This window comes from Molothrus ater, chromosome 9, assembly GCF_012460135.2.
Source record: "Molothrus ater isolate BHLD 08-10-18 breed brown headed cowbird chromosome 9, BPBGC_Mater_1.1, whole genome shotgun sequence".
In the NCBI taxonomy this organism is placed as follows: domain Eukaryota; kingdom Metazoa; phylum Chordata; class Aves; order Passeriformes; family Icteridae; genus Molothrus; species Molothrus ater.
This window is the reverse complement of record NC_050486.2, coordinates 1,483,180-1,498,982: the sequence shown is the minus strand read 5'-3', so window position 1 is coordinate 1,498,982 and position 15,803 is coordinate 1,483,180. Positions and strand designations below refer to the sequence as shown.

Here is a 15,803-nt window from a genome sequence, read left to right as displayed (position 1 = left end):
AGGGGGAGCTCAGTGCTCTGTGCTGGGTACCAGGGGGAGCTCAGTGCTGGGTACCAGGGGAGCTCAGTGCTCTGTGCTGGGTACCAGGGGAGCTCAGTGCCCTGGGCTGGGTACCAGAGGAGCTCAGTGCCCTGTGCTGGGTACCAGGGGAGCTCAGTGCTCAGTGTTGGGTACCAGGGGAGCTCAGTGCTCTGTGCTGGGTACCAGGGGAGCTCAGTGCTCTGTGCTGGGTACCAGGGGAGCTCAGTGCCCTGTGCTGGGTACCAGGGGAGCTCAGTGCTCAGTGTTGGGTACCAGGGGTGCTCAGTGCTCTGTGCCCTCACTGCCCCAGGGCTCTGCAGCCTTGTTCTGTCCTTTCCCAGAAATGTCCCCTCCTGTCACCCCAGGATCATCCTGTTTGATCATTCCTCATTTCACCAGAGCCTCACAGAAGTTCTACTCAAGAGCAGTGTTTGAAGCAGATAATGGTGAGGATTTTAAGGCTGCCTGGGGAAAAGCTCTTGGCCAGGGTAGAATTTGCTGCAAGAAAATTAGAAAGGCTGTGATCAGTGACCTCCACACCTGGGATGGGATTGTTCTGCTTCTCTGGCACTGGCAGGTCAGAAGGGAGGGGTGAGGATGAAAGCCAGGCTGTGCTGAGAGCCAGCTGATTCTAATCTTGCTCTTGCTCTTTTCCTTAATATGCATGTTCTGTGCCTTTTTCTCTTAACCCATTTTATTAAGATAATTTTGTATATGAGTCATTTTATTGTATCTTGGCCTTTTGTTTTAAATCTCCCCCTCTCCCTGTGATTTTTGGGTTATTTTTTGATTTTTTCCTAGGCGACCTCCACCAGCTGTTCCAGGAAGATCATCCTAACACACACACATTTCTTTTGTGTTACATGCAGTGTCTTTTTTTTTTTTAATCCAAAATTACCTTTAATTTGCACTAGCCTATTTGTAAATGAAAGATTTTATTTTCAGATGTCAGTGATAAGCCTGGATGTAAAGAAAATAAAATCCTGACTACAAAAGGAGTGTGTCCTTTGTTTCTGTTGAAGGGTCTACTCCCTCTTCCCACATGGAGACATTCTTACCCTGGGCTCTGTGGAGCCTCCCACCCTCCAAGGTTGTGGAGGGAGGGATGGACATTCTGCTGGAGTTCCAGCACTGGTGAATGCATTCAGCACCAGGATTGCTCCATACAAATGGCTTTGGCTTAGCATGAGCAGGAAGAACAGGCAGCAGAGTTCCAAAACATGTCCAGTGCAGCAGCAGCAGCACCTGGCTGAGCGGAAACTCGAAGGAGAAGATTGCAGCAGATTCCAGACAGTCCCTAGACTGATTAATCTGCACAATTATAAATAAACTGCAGCTGTTCTGACCATTTTCTTCAAGCTGAGCCTCTGAATTCCTTGCAAGCCGACCTCACTGGAGCATCTGAGCTCAAGCAGCTGTAAGGAGCCACCTCTGGGATTCCAAATGTGTCCATCCCTGTGGGAAAGAGAAAATCTGCGATTTAGATGATTGTTTTGGGTGCCAGAGAAGTCTGTGAAGGGTCAGTCTGAGAAGGGGGGAAACTGATGGGTCTAAGTGGCTGTTTTCCTCACAGGAAAGCCAAGGGGGTATCACAAACCATGCAGGTGAGTCAGGGGGCACCACAGTCAGGGGCACTGGACTCCACCTTGGTGTTTTGGGGCCCAAAGCAGAGGGTCCTGGGCAGTGGGGAGGTGATGGTGAGAGGGAGCCTGCAGAGCTGCTGCTCAGGATGGGCAGAGGAGGGGATGAGATCACTCAGTGTGTGCAGAAGGGGCCAGGTCGAGCCAGCCTGAGCTTGTTTTCCAGCCTGGTCTGACGCAGCTTTGCTGAATTTGGGCAGTTCCTCTTGTTGCAGCTGATTTAGGTCCTGCTGACCTCTAAAATATCCAGGGAGCTGCTGAAGCACCTGCATGAGCTGGTAAATAGCAGACACTGAGATTGCTCAAAATATAAGCCCAGAAAGGTGTGGACATACAGACATTTTTCCTTCTTCTCACTTAGACTTGGTCTTTTGGTAGAGTAGAACAGAGAAGCAGCAATGGGGTAGTAAAAAGTGGGGGAAAACCCCAAACCCTGCTCAATGCCTTTGAACTGCATGTGCTAAACTGGGAATTGCTGGGACTGGCCCAGGTGCTTCCCAGCACCCTGAGACAGGGAGAAAGGGAGACCTACAGCTGCAGGAAAACAACTGGAAACAACTGGATCTACAGTTCCAGCAAAACAACTGTCCCAAGAATGGAGGAGCTGAGGGTGGCTGCAGCTCTCACCTGTGGAACCCACCAGGTGCTGAGGCAGAAACCCCTCAGCAGAGTTCAGGAATTGTGCATTTCAGGACTACTGCAGAAGCAACAGTGTTTGTACTGGGGAGCTCTTGAGGAGGTCCTGCCCATGCCTCAGGTCAAAGGGAAGGGGGATGGACTGAACTTTACAATTGCTTTTTCTCCAGGTTGTTCAAAAATCTGTTCTGCACTGGGGGAAGCTCTCCCTGCAGTCCCTCTGAGCTACAGCACAGCAGCAACAACAGATTAAAGGTGGATGATATTTTATCTCAATGGCCTGGCCACAGCACCCAGCCAGGAGCTGCTGCTGAGCTCCCAGCTGCCTGCTGGCCTCCACACACTGGGCTGGAAGGCACAAACTGGTTTCTTGGGGCATTTTATGGTGGGAAACCCTCCACACAAATCTTTACCTTCTTAAGAAATATTTAGTAAAAAAAATTGAAAATTGGACTCCCGATTCCATGGGTTTGTGGCAGCCATTTCTAAAATGTCTTCAGTAGAAAGGCACAGGAGCTGGTGTGCTGGGAAACCCAGGCACACTCTTCAACATGAGCTCACAGGGAGGCTCCCTGAAGCTGTTTCACCTCGTGTGTGCTGTCTGCAGCCTGCCCTGCTGCTGTGGCCAGGGGCAGGAGGACAAGGGTGACATTGCAGGGCAGTGGATGGGTTAGGACCAAAATCCTGGTTTGCTTTCCTGATCAAAGAGCCAGGCTTTGTTCTTCACAGGCTCCCCAGCTCCAGGCCCCCTCGTGGGAGGGACGTGGCCCCTGAGAGCGCGGTGTGGGCGGCTGCCCCTGGCCTTTCCCTGCAGCAAAGCTGGAGATGGATGGAGGTTCCAGCTGGCACGTGTCAGCAGCTCCCCCAGGAGCAAGGCTGATCCCCAGCCACCTCACAGCTACTCACATTCGGCCAGCTTCAAATCAAAAGAAAATCCCATGCAAGGACTGATCTCAGTGGACTGAACCTTAAGGGAAAGAAACTCGGAATGCAAAAGAACATTTAACCCCTTAGGGTTGGTTGATGAAGTGTTTGTTGCATCAACAGCCAGGACCAACTTCTTGGGTCTCAGGGGGGGTTTGCTGAGGGAGAAAATGCCCAAAGGGCATCCAGCTTTACTGAGTCAGTGCAGAGTTATGGCCAAATCCTGCTCTGTAGAGGATATTCTGACCTCAGGCATGCAGACACACCAATAATGGCCGTTTATACAGCAGCTTAAATAGCAGCAGCCCTGCAGAGCACGTGTCCTCAGGAGAAGGTCAGGGAAGTCCCAGGGAAACCCTGCCTGCCCTTTGTGTCTCCTCCTCTCCTCTCCCCGGCTCTCTTCTGCATTCCTCCTTCCTTCAGGTCCCTTTGTGCATCCAGGCTGTGGATTTGGTTTCCATTTCCCAGGTTAGGGTGGGCAGGGTGTCTCTGCGGGCAGCTGAGGGGAGCTGAGCCTTTCCCAGGGGGTCTCTGGGCAAGGACTGAGGCTGCTCCAATCTAATCCTAGAATTCTGTGGTTGGTTCTAAGGAGGTGAAGGGAAGGATGGGGCAGAGCAGAGAGGTCTGGGGCTGTGGGCAGCAGGCAGGGCTGGGTGGGACATTCTGCATCCCTGGAGCTGGGGGATGGAGCCTGCTGTGGGTCCCCAGATCTTCACAGGTCCCTGCTGGGGCTGAGGGCAAGGTGGCAGCTTGTGCCCAGCTCCACCACCTGAAGTGTTTGAGTGGTCAGTGGCTGCAGTTTTCCTAACCCACAGCTGCTACTGACAGTGTGAATTTGGGAAAGGTGCTTGGTGGGGAAGTATTTCCCCCTGGAGGAGTGGGTGCAACAGAAACTCTGCTTCCTTGCAGCCTGTGACAGCCAGGGGCCAAGGAGACGAGATTTGGTTTAGTTCTGATTTACATTCCAGCCTTGCCCCTGCAGCAATGGGTTCTGTGAATCTGTTGGGGATGGCAGCGTTTCAGTGGCATTAGCCCAGTGTCAGATGGGACATTGGGGTCACTCAGCAGCTTTCTGGGAACCCGCCTGTGAAAAAAGAGCTAAAAAATGTCATCTTGACTCTGAGCATCTGGCGAGCTGTGCTCCCCGCGAGACCTGAGCACGGGCTCCAGACTTCTACAGGTTTTAATTAAAAGCAAAATGAGATGTAGTCGTTACCACGACGACAGCAGCAACATTTAACACTTGGCAAGAGCAGTAACAAAGCACTGGAGGTGTTGGGGACTCCGTCGGGGGTTGCTCATTTCCGAGAAAGGAGCGCCTGAAAAGCTCCGGCTCGCTGGGACGGGAAAATCGAGCAGAAGCTGCACTCCTGCAGCTTTTCCGAAAGAGAAATTCCATCAACACCGGGGCGGTGCCAAATGCAGCCCTGAGAGATGGGGCTGGGGCAGGTGTGGGCATCCCTTGGCTCCGGGGTGCCCCTCCGGAGGGCTCTGCCCGCCTGGCTGCCCGAGGGACGGGCACGGGGACAGGGACGGGGACAGGGGAGGCGCCGGCACCGCGACTGCCCGGCCCGGCCTCCAGCGGGACTCGCTTGCCAGGAGCGCCCTCTGTTGTGTGGGAGCGCTGCCGGACAGACGGACGCCGGACAGACGGGGGCGGGTGGGAGCTCCCGGGCCCTGGCATCCCCCAGAAGCGGGGTGTGCGCCCATGGGGGCTGCGCTGAGCTCCATCCCTGTGCCTCGGGGTCTGGCCCTGCAGCAAGGCCAGGCCTGCCTCTGGAAAGGGGTTAGGGGTGAGAGGAGGGCGTGATGCCCTCTCATCGCCCCCTCTCCCAAGGGATTTAGGGTAACGTGGTGTCTGGCGGTGGTGGGAGGCTATTCTGGCACCCACCAGGGCCGCGGTGCAGCCCTGTTCGTGCTTGGCCCTGCAGCTCCATCAGCACCCCTGCCCCAGCGACCTCACCAGGCCCTGCCCTGCAGCCCTCCCGGGCAGTGCCCAGTCCCCAGCACCCCCTGAGGGTCCTGGGGCTGACACTCCATGGGACACATTCCCTGTACCCCCAGTGTGGGGCAGACACTCCATGGGACACATCCCCTGTACCCCGGCTCTGGGGCTGACACTCCATGGGACACATCCCCTGTACCCATCTGGGGCTGCATGGCTGGAGCCAACCCCTCCCCTGCCCTTAGCCCTGCAGGGCTCAGCTCCTTCCTCCACCACAGCCTGGCAAGTCAGGGCTAGAAGCGGATCTTGGGGGAACACAAGAGTGGTTGGTCCTTGTTGCCGTGTGAGACTTTATTGGCTCAGGTGTCCTCCCCCACAGGGCTGTCCCCCAGCCAGGACCTTCCACTGCTCACAGCAGAGGGTCCCCCACGGCTACATGAGGAACCTGGAGAGGTCCTCCTTGATCTCAGCCTCGTCCCACGGCCCGTGGATGTTGTCCTTGAGCAGCTGGAGGCGGATGAGGCAGTAGGGGCAGAGGCAGGAGATGGCGAGCAGCAGGGAGGCGAAGAGCACGGCGCCCACGCTGGACACGGTGGCCAGCGCCACCAGCGCCGCCAGCGCAAAGAGCACCGTGACGGCCACGTAGCAGCGCGGCGTCCGCGCCTTCAGCTTCTTCTGCAGCATGGGCCACAGGGCGAACATCTGCATGGCGAAGGTCACCATGACGAAGGCATGCAGGGAGCGCGGCAGGCGCGAGGCCAGGCACACCGAGGCGAAGATGGCCATGTTGAGGGACAGCGTGCTGGACACGATGGCGGCGTTGGCGCCGTAGTCGAAGAAGATGAGGTGCCCCAGGAGCATGAGGGCCGACATGGCGTAGATGGTGTCCGTGCTGATGGACTCGGTCAGCGTCTTCAGCACCGGCGAGAAGCCGTAGGTGAAGGCGGCGAACACCAGCGTGCTCTTGAGGTCAGCCCAGCGCGTCCGCCCGCTCGCCCAGCGCCCGGCCCCGCCGTCCACGGCGTCGAACAGGACGTAGCCGAGCAGGGAGGAGACCAGCGCCGCTCCGAAAAGGCCCTGCGGGCTCAGCAGCCCGGCGTCCATGTACCACCAGGTGAGCACGAAGACGCAGACGCTGCACAGCTGCTGCACCACCGCTCCCGACTGGAAGACCACGGCCTGGTACCGGTACTGCCGGGCGTGCACGTTCTTCCGCAGCTCCTCCAGGAACCGCTGGTCCACGTAGTTATCGGGGAAAGGCTGGCGCTCGTACAGCACCTTCTGCCACCGCCGCCCGGGCACCGGCTCCATGGCCCCGCCGCGGCGGGGACTCCGCGGCCCCGGCCCCGGCCCCGGCCCCGCCGCCGCTGCCGGAGGTGGCGCAAGGGACGCCGGGGCGCTGACGGCCGCCACCTGCCGGCCGGAGCCCCGGGACACGGGCAGGAGCCCCCGGACACGGGCCGGAATCCCGGGACACGGGCCGGAATCCCGGGACACGGGCAGGAGCCCCGGGACACGGGCCGGAATCCCGGGACACGGGCAGGAGCCCCGGGACACGGGCAGGAGCCCCGGGACACGGGCCGGAATCCCGGGACACGGGCCGGAGCCCCGGGACACGGGCCGGAATCCCGGGACACGGGCCGGAATCCCGGAACACGGGCAGGAGCCCCCGGACACGGGCAGGAGCCCCCGGACACGGGCTGAAGCCCTGGGCCACGGGCCGAACCCCGGGCGGGCACCGCCCCGCCTCAGAGGGGTCGCCTGCCCCCGGCTGCGCTCCCCGCTCCGTGTGAGCTTCAGCAGCCTCTGGGCTGGGTTCAGGGCACAGCGCAGCTCCGTGCCCGTGTCCCTCATCCCGAGAGCCGCAAGTCCTTATCCCACTGCAGCGTGCTGGGGCTGTCTCGCTCCTCCCTGGCCCCGCAAGCCGGCCCAGCGGGTAGGAGGGATGCCCCTGCCCTGCTCCCACACCGTGGCGAAGGGCAGAATCCCTGCAGCCGACCGAGGAGGGCACAGCGGCCGATGGGATTTAGCCAGGGCGCCTCTCTGTGCTTGGACATCCCGGTGCGTGCCCGGCCTTGCTGCTGGGAGCGTGACCCCAGCCCATGCTGCAAGCCCCACTCCCTGTCCCCGTCCAGCCAGGCACCTGCTTTTCTGGCCAAACCAGGCTCCAGCAGGCAGCTCAGGAATGTGGGTGTGATGCTACAGGGCTCCCTTCCCCTGCAGCTCCTGCCTGCTCACAGCTCAGTCCTGCCCTGCCCGAGAGAGGAGCAGGAGGAAGAGAGGAGGGCTGGAGAGGGGCAGCTCTGCAGGGACATCCATCTCCTGTGCTGCCCATGTCCACAAAGGGACTCAGCATCTGCAGCAAGGGGACAGGGGCACATTAAGGGAGGTTTCACAGAGGCCAGAGGTGTTTTCCCTAAGTCTGTGTTTGCTTGTGCTCAGGTCAGAGCCTTCCCAGCCCCAGAGAGGTGTTTGCTGCTGAGGAGCTGCTTCATTTGGCCTCACCCGAGAGGCCTCGGCCCAGGGCAAGGCAGCCCCAAACAGGGCCTGGTTTGTGCTGTGGGAAGGGGCCCTCATGGCCCCGCTCTCCCAGCGGCAACAGGCAAAGAGCTGTCGGTTGTTTTCACCCAGAGCCTGCCACAGGAGACTCCCCAGACAGATCCCACCTCCTGACATACGTGAGAGCAGCAGGAAACACCCACGCTGCTGCTGTGCCTTTGGGGGGGCCTCAGGCTGAGCCACGCCACAGTGACACCTCACAAGTGCCACCTCCCAGCCCCGTGTCACTGCACTTGCTCGGCAGGGCAGAAGCAGCTGCTCACCCTGTGCAGGTACCCCCTGCCAAGGGGCAATGCCAGCAGGCTCCAAGCCAGGATGGAGCCGGACTCGGCTTCAGCTGCTCTCCCTGGAAGCCCCCAGCCCCAGCTTTGCACAGAGCCATGCACGTGCCTCCATGTGCACAAGGCAGCGCCCACAGGGACAGGGAGTGCTGCCAGCTCCTGGGATTGCTGGCATTGCCTCGGTGCCCAGGGCCTGGGAACTTGAGATTTTGAACGAAATGTCCTTCTCCCAGAGTCATGGAGTAAAGCTGGGGCATGCAAGAGGAAATCTGGGAGGGCAGAGAGCCATTCCCTGTGGGCAGGTGCAGGGCAATGCTGTGCTCTCACTGTGGGTGGTGCCAGCAGGTTTGCTGTCACCTGGCCCTGGGCTCTCTGCACATCTGTGATGCTTTAGGGGCCAAGAAGAGCATGGGGCTGGAGCATGAGGCTGCTTCCATGTGGTCAGGTCCATGCAGAAGCCCCAGTGGAAAGAACAGAGGTGATGGGTAGTCTGTGTGCCCTTTCAAGTCTCTGCTGTGGGCCAGCAGAGTGCCTTTGGAGGCAGGGAGGGTGGGAGGCTGGGGCTGGTCAGTGACTCAGAGTGCTCCTGAGCCATGTTGGGTGATGCCAGCAAAGCCAAACCCTTGGGGAGATCCAGCACAGCAGCTGGAGCCCCCCACGGGTGCCCACCTGGACAAGGGGATCTCTCTGGCATTGGCTCTGCACCCCTGGCAATGCCAGCCCAGGGCCGAGACCCACAGGACCTGGGACCCACCTGGTGCTTGGGGACCCCAGTGACGAAGCAGCTGCCACTGCTGTGCTGGCACCGTGTCCCTGGGAGGGGACAGCGTGTGACTGCCACGTGTGGTGGCACCGCCCACGGTGCAAAGGACAGCTCAGCGCTGCCCAGGTGGCCCAGACTTTGCCGCAGGGCAGTGACTGTCAGGGGCAGTGACTGTCAGGGGCAGTGGCTGGCAGGGACAGTGACTGGCAGGGGCAGTGACTCTCCTGCCTGCACAGCTGTCCTGGCAGGACCTGCCACGGGACCTGCCACGTCACTGTGACCAGCCAGCCCTGCTGCTCATAGGGGACCTTGTGCCATGGAGTCATCCCCCAGCCCTCCTGGGAGCTCTCCTGGCAGGATAAGCAATAGCTAAGGTCAAGAATACAAAAGTTCTCTGTGAGCATCGAAATTCCCACTCTGGGTTCTGTGCCACAAGACCTCCCTCACCTCACAGTTCGGTGTCCCCAAGTGCCACTGGCCTCTGGAGAGGCTGTGGGGTGGCGAGGGCTCTGAGCCCCTCTGCTGAGATGCAGGGATGAGGAGCTGGGTGCCATGGCCCTACAAACTCTGTGTGTGCTGGGGCTTGGCTCTGCCCTGCCCTCTGCAAAGGGACCCCACTGCAGATTTGTTTAGTGTCTGCCTCCTCTGAATGTTGGAATTCACTGCTGGGGTTGTCTGGAGGGAAGGTGGAAGAGGTGACAGGCTGGGACTGAAATAGCTGGGATTGATCTGGACCTCCACTGAAGACATTTGAATATCAAAGTATGGCAGGCACTGCTCCCCCCCCTGGCTGGGGGCTGCCTCCAGGTGTGTCTGATTCCCCTCAGGACGGGACCATCACTTGTGCTGCAGAGAGAGGCTTCCAAATAACTCAGCAGCACACTCTGCTGAGGGGCTGAGCCAGCCTGAGCCTGTATGGAGGAGGATGGGTCCTGTGCCTCTCCCTGTCCCCCAGACAGGCTCTTCCCCGGTGTCACCCCACAGGAATGACAGGGCACAGCTATAGATCCCTGGGCCTCCTTTCTCTGCCAAGCCATCCCCCAGCCTTCCCCTTTGACCCTGGAGCCAAACCCTCCCTCCACAGGAATGTTGCTCAGGGAGGGGGGAGGTTGGCACAGCTCCAGCTGCTGCATTTTTCCATGCCCAGAGATGTCTCCTGCCTTAAAAGGCCCCATGGCACAGGCTGTGCCTGCTCTCCTGCAGTCACCAATGTAAGGATTGTTTGGATTCAGTCCCCAGCAGGGACTGGGCTGACAACAGCCCAGAGCCTTGGGGGGATACTGGGGCAGACAGGGCTGGGAGCCCTGCAGGGCCTGCCCATGGTGCTGCTCCAGCTCTCCCAGGCTCTCCCTTTCCTGTGTGCAGGTCACATTTCCTGAGCTGAGTTGAGGAGGTACCAAGGCTGCTGGAGAAACCCTGCTCAGAGCTGGCAGAGCAATCCAGGAAAATGGGATTGGGTCTGAGAAGCCCACACTGGACTGGCATCTGCCAGGGCAAGGTTTGGGATTTGCTGTGCCTGTTGCAGGGGGAGAAGGATGGGAAGGCTGAGGATCTGGGGCAGGAGAGATGAGATGTGGAAAGACACGTGCCTGCAGGGATGTGACCTCTGGAACACACAGCACAGCACGAGGGCGGCTGTGAAACTGAGCTGCCTCGCTGCTGGCATTCCCTGCCGGTCAGCACGGATCCCTGCAGCCCTCTGGCAAAACAGCCTCCCCAGCACCCACTGTGGGCTCTGGAGAAAGGGACAAGCCAGCCCAGCCCAGCCCAGGGCCTGGCAGCTCCAGGGCAGGAGGGCAGCAGGGCCTGTTTTGCAGGGGAACTCATCAGGGTCAAGCTGCCACCTAGTAAAGATGTTTTTGTTTTTTAATCTGCTTTGGAAAAAGAAAACCCCTAGGAAACTACAGCCAAAAATGACACCAGCAATGTCCTCTGGCAGTTACAGGGTGCTCCAGGGTGGGATGAGTCCAAACTTCAGCAGCTCAGGTAAGCTCAGCTCAACCTTCAGCTGTATGTGGCATATCTCTAGCACAGAGATGCAGGGAGGAAACCAGACCTTGGAGATAAAACAATAAAACTGCCTGTGGGACCTGAGCATGGGTTGTCATGGAAGATGGAAGGTGAAAACTGAAATTTGGGAACAAGGAGGGTCTTATGGTGCACCGAGTGTCTCCAAGACCTGGCACAGCAGGGCTGGGATCCAAACAAAGCTTTGCCAAGTGGTTTCTCACTCTGTTCCCCCTTGTTTAGCCCTAAATGTGAAGTGTAGGCATGGATGTGAACTGCTGACCCAGCTCTTCCACAGCTGGTGGAAAGGCATCAAGAGCTGCAGGTGGCAGAACACTGCAAAACCCAGCTGCCCAGAGGGTAAGAGCAGTGTCCCCCCTGGGGCTGGTGCCTGGAGCCCCCCAGCAGCTGCCCAGCACCAACTCTGCCCACCCTGAGCCTCCTACAGTAGCCACTCCCTCCCCTTGCAGCTCTGGGACACGGAGTGTGAAGGGACACAGAGTTTCTGACAAGGTTTTAGTGTCTGCCATGGAGACATTTTCGTTCTATAAATGGGGAGGGGGATATTGGATGAAACCGTGTATGCAAACACTGTTGGTTTTTCTAGAAGTGTAGCTGGGGAAAAACTTGCTGTGCCCAGGTCAAAAAGAGGTTGCAACTGCCTGTTGCAGCCTGGTATGCTGAGAGAGGATCCTCCCCTATGCTCCCCTTCCCATTTGCCTAGTAAAGAAGTAAAGAAGCTTTTGTTCAAGCACAGCATGGCCTCAGTCTGGGAACACAGAGATTTCCCAGGAGATGTCCACACCAGGAGCCCTCCCTGCCCTCTTCCTGGAGCTCCAAGCAGGAGCCATGTGCTCAGTAAGGGCTGAGGGGTGTTTGTTTCACCCCTGCAGTGCTTCTCCCTGCCCCAAAGCACAGGGAGGGGTGCCTGGTGTGCCTGTTCCCCTGCAGCACCAGTCTCTGAGCAGTGACACTCCTGCTGCCACCACCCCCTAAACCCTCTGCCTATTTTTAAATATCTGGCAGGGAGGGGATGCAGCCAGGTGGGAATTCAGTTTATTTCAGCAGTGGGCAGAAAGGGAAAGGAGGCAGCTGAGCCTGCGGGGTTCCCTGTGTGTGCCTGGTGAGCCCTTTGGGTCCCTCATCCCCAGCAGAGGTGCTGGTGCTCCTGAGTGGGCTGTGCCACCCTGCTCCTGAGTGGGCTCTGACCCCCCCTCAGCCCGGGGGGTGGGTCTCAGGTCTGGGTTTGTGCTGAGAAAGCCACGGAAGCCCTGCCCTGCTGGAGCAGGTGCCTGGACATCCCCCACTGTGGCCTTGACTTGCCCAGGGCCATAGAGGAACCCAGCCCTGGGCTGCACCAGGTGCTTTCCCAGCCCTTCCTCCCACCCCTGGGGCAGAGTGAGAAGAGTGAAGGGGAAGGTTCAGCCCACGCTGTCCTCTCAGAAATGAAGGCTAAAAAAGCTTCACACTTTCCTTGTGAAGATTTGCTGCTTCTCGGTTTCTGCAGTGAAATCTGATTTTTCTTTTCCCAGGGGGGCTCAGACAGCAGGTGTTGGGAAGCACCAGGGGCACCCAGACACCCACCATGGTGGGTTCACCCCTCTGCAAGGCCCCACGCCCACACCACATTTCCATCATGAGAGCAAGACTTAATTTGGATTCTCTGTGTCCCAGCTGTCAGCAGCCTGTGGACCTTCCCCATTCCATCAGCCCCATCAGATGCAAGAGAAGCTCCCCAGTGGCTGAGCCCGTTTGTGTTCTCCAGCACCAAGGCTCTGCACTGGTGTCACAGCATTGCCAAGGTGCTGCCCAAGCTGTGCCTGGAACAGCTGCCAGCCAGCCAGGATAAGGTGGATTCCTTCCCCAGGCAGCTGTGTCCCAGCCATCCCCAAGCACTGGCTGTAGCACAGAGTGTTTGCTGGCATGCAGAGGCTCTGTGGCTCTGCAGCAGGGCCAGGAGATGCTGCAGCTGAACCCTGCCTGGGCATCCCTGCTGGAGCAATCATTTTATCTCCTATTTCTAGGCAAAGTTAAATTTTAGCCACATGAAATGAGAAACCAAACTACAAACATTTTCAAAAGTGACATTCTCACCTCAATTCATTTTCTTCATCTTACATGAAGTTTTGACCTCCAGGTTTTGAGCTAAAACCCCACTAAATCCCCACTAGAGAGGAGACCTGGCCGTGGCTGTGCCCCGGGGCTGTCACAGGTGCTCCTGGCTCCATCCTGCTCTGGGACCCGTGCCACAATTCCGGGCTCTTTGGGGCTGTGGCTGCCGATCTCGGCTGCTGCAGGTCAGGCAGCCCCAGCCGGGTGTCACCGTGTCCCTGCTCGCCAAGGCTGCCCGGCGCCAGCCCACGTTCATTAACGCTGAGCACGTTAATTAACCCTGAGCGCTCAGGTGACCCCGCCTGTGGGACTGTCCCGGGTGAGCCCGGAATGTGGCGCTGGATCCGGCGGTCGCTGTGACCGCGGGACTCTCCCGGGATTTCAGGGAGTGTGGGAGTGGAACCAGAGCCCATGTCCCCATCTGGGAGCACAGAGGCACGGCCCGTGTGTCACAGGCATTTTGCTGAGTGATGAAAGAGCAATTACCTGCTCAGCTGGAGGGGGACTCGCTCCTGTTTGATTTCCCAAGGAAAATTATTCCGACCTTTATTTTTTGCACAGCCTTCCTTTCGGTGCAAATGGCCGAAGATATAAAAGAAATTGAGGTTTTTTTACAAGTTTTGTGCTGATTTGCTGGATTCTCTCCTGTAAGTGGTTAACAGTTCATCTGAAGTCAGAGGAAGGTCTCTGGAGCAATCTTGCAATTTACAGCTTTTCCTTGACCAAGTAAGAAACAGTCAGGAAATTAAACAGGAAATTGTGTCTGGAAGGAACAAAAGTTGTGTTGTCAGAACCTGCTTATGAAAGATTTAGTTTATTTTAACCAGTAAGGAGCCAAGATCAATAGTCAGAAGAGGAAGGAGTTTGTGTGAATTAAATCACATGTGGAAAAAAAAGGAGAAAAAAAAAGGCAACACTTGGGAAAACAAGAAGCCTTTGTAAAGAGCAGATAGGGATGAATGGCAGAGAAGGCTTTGCCACTGCAGTAAACAAATGCTGCAAAGTGCTGAAAGGCAGAGGCCAGGGTGTAGCCCAGGGTCAGGCGTCTCTCCAGCAGTGCTAAAATGCCCAGATCTCTGGGGGACACTACAGCCAGCCTGTTGGAAAGCTGGGGTGTAGTGGACAGCACTGCCCCATCACTGTGCAGGTAAAACAGCACCACCTCCTCCTTCCTGCTGCTTCCAGGGTGTCCCTTGGTGGCCTCCTCCAGCTTTCCCTGCCCAGGGTGCCAAACTCCACAGCCCAGGTTTATCCCTGGTCAGCAGAGCGATGTTCCCTGCCCAGGGGATGCAGGGTGAGCTCCAATTCAGCCCCAGGATGTCACAGGAACTGCACCAGCTCGCCTCCTCCTGAGGTTTTTCATAAAAAATCTGGCCAAGAGCAAGCAAAAAAACAAAACAAAACAAAACAAAACAAAAAAAAACAAACAAAAAACCCCTGCTACAAACATGCAGCACTTTGTGAGAATTCCATACAAATATTTGCTCCCTGGTAACCCCATGGGCAACTGGGTTTTGGGTTAATTAGGGGCTCTAGTTAGGAGATTGGGTAATCTGTCATTTTTTGACTCTTGAATTGCTCATCAGTGGTTGGGAAACAAGCTTAGCAAGCACTGGTATTTGGGTATGGCAGAGGTGGGGACATCAGGACCCTGCCTGGCTGATCCAGGCTCTTCTCAGGGACTGACTTAAGGGGGCTTTTCCTCCAGGATCCCAGCTCTGTAAAGCTTCCCCTGAAATGATGTGTCCCCTGTGTCAGCTCTTTGGCTGGGTGTGGTCCAAGCTGGGCTCACTCCTAACGGGATCACAGCGTGTGGGAGCTGTGCCAGGAGGGAGCAGCCCCATGGGCTGAGCCAGTGTGGCTTCAGAGCCTTCTCCAGTAGTGGGGGAGGCTGCAGGAATTCCTGTCCCTGGAATGGAGACAGGCCCAGCCATACCCTGTGGCAGCGCTGAGGCCAAGAGCTGGCAGTGCTCAGCAACCGGTTAATGAATGTTTACCAGCTCTTCCAGCAGCCACATCAGCAGGTGTTTGAATTTCCAGCGCTTCATGGATGGACGCTGTGCTCCTGGCCGTGCCCATCAGGTACTTTGTGGCTGAGGCTGTGTGTTGGGATGGGCAAACGCCCCGAGGCGCCCCCAGCCCGGCGGGGCAGAGGCGCTCCCGGAGCCGGCTCGAACAGAACAGCAGCGCTGGGACCGCGCTGCTCTGGGAACTTCAGAGGGGCAGGGAGTGCCAAGTGTTAACGAAAGCACAAAGTTACAGGGTGAGAAATCAGGGAAAGAACTGACTGACTCCATTCACGGCATCCCACAGCTCCATAAGGGCCAGGTCATGAGGCTGGAGCTGCTCTGGGCAAACAGCAGCTGTGACCTGCTGCTGCCGGGATGGCCGTGATTCACCCCTCCCTGCGGGCTGAGCTGGCTTTCCCCGGTCAGAGTCCTGCCATGTGCACATTTCCAGCGTGGCTCGCTCCTGCCTCACCCCCTGCTCCCTGCAGGGTTCCCGGGCCGGGCCGGGCCGGGCCGTGCCGTGCTGCTCCCCCCGCTAGTTTCACGGAGAGCCCAAATCCTGAGGGTGTTTTTGGCAGGAGTGAGCCGCAGGGAAGGTTTTCCTGCCTCGGGGTGGAGACCAGCGCTGCGGAGGGGCAGGTTTGGGCCGGGTTACCACGGAACGTGTTTGGTAACAGCCGGGGTGCTCTGCTACCGTCCCGGTGCGGCGGAGGCTCCTCGCTTCTGTCCCACATGCCACCCGGCCTGCACTCCAGGAGCGCTCCCCGCTCGCCCCCCGCTCCCACGATGGATAGGAATATGCGCTGACACATCTCGGGCAGCCCACGAGCCCGGAGTGAAGCCGGGCCCCGCTGCCCCTCACGGACCCCTCAGGGCGGCGGAAAATGGCGGCCGCAGACCCGAGCG

At 58.2% G+C, this 15,803-nt stretch overlaps 1 protein-coding gene across 1 annotated transcript; it reads right to left on the bottom strand.

Annotated features, from left to right (window-relative positions):
- Nucleotides 1-5,496: 5,496 nt before the first annotated feature.
- Nucleotides 5,497-6,528, bottom strand: PIGC (phosphatidylinositol glycan anchor biosynthesis class C). The gene has a single exon (XM_036387843.2). The coding sequence runs from the start codon at nucleotides 6,475-6,477 to the stop codon at nucleotides 5,599-5,601; it is 879 nt and encodes a 292-aa protein (XP_036243736.1). The 5' UTR covers nucleotides 6,478-6,528; the 3' UTR covers nucleotides 5,497-5,598.
- Between the last annotated feature and the right edge of the window lie 9,275 nt (nucleotides 6,529-15,803).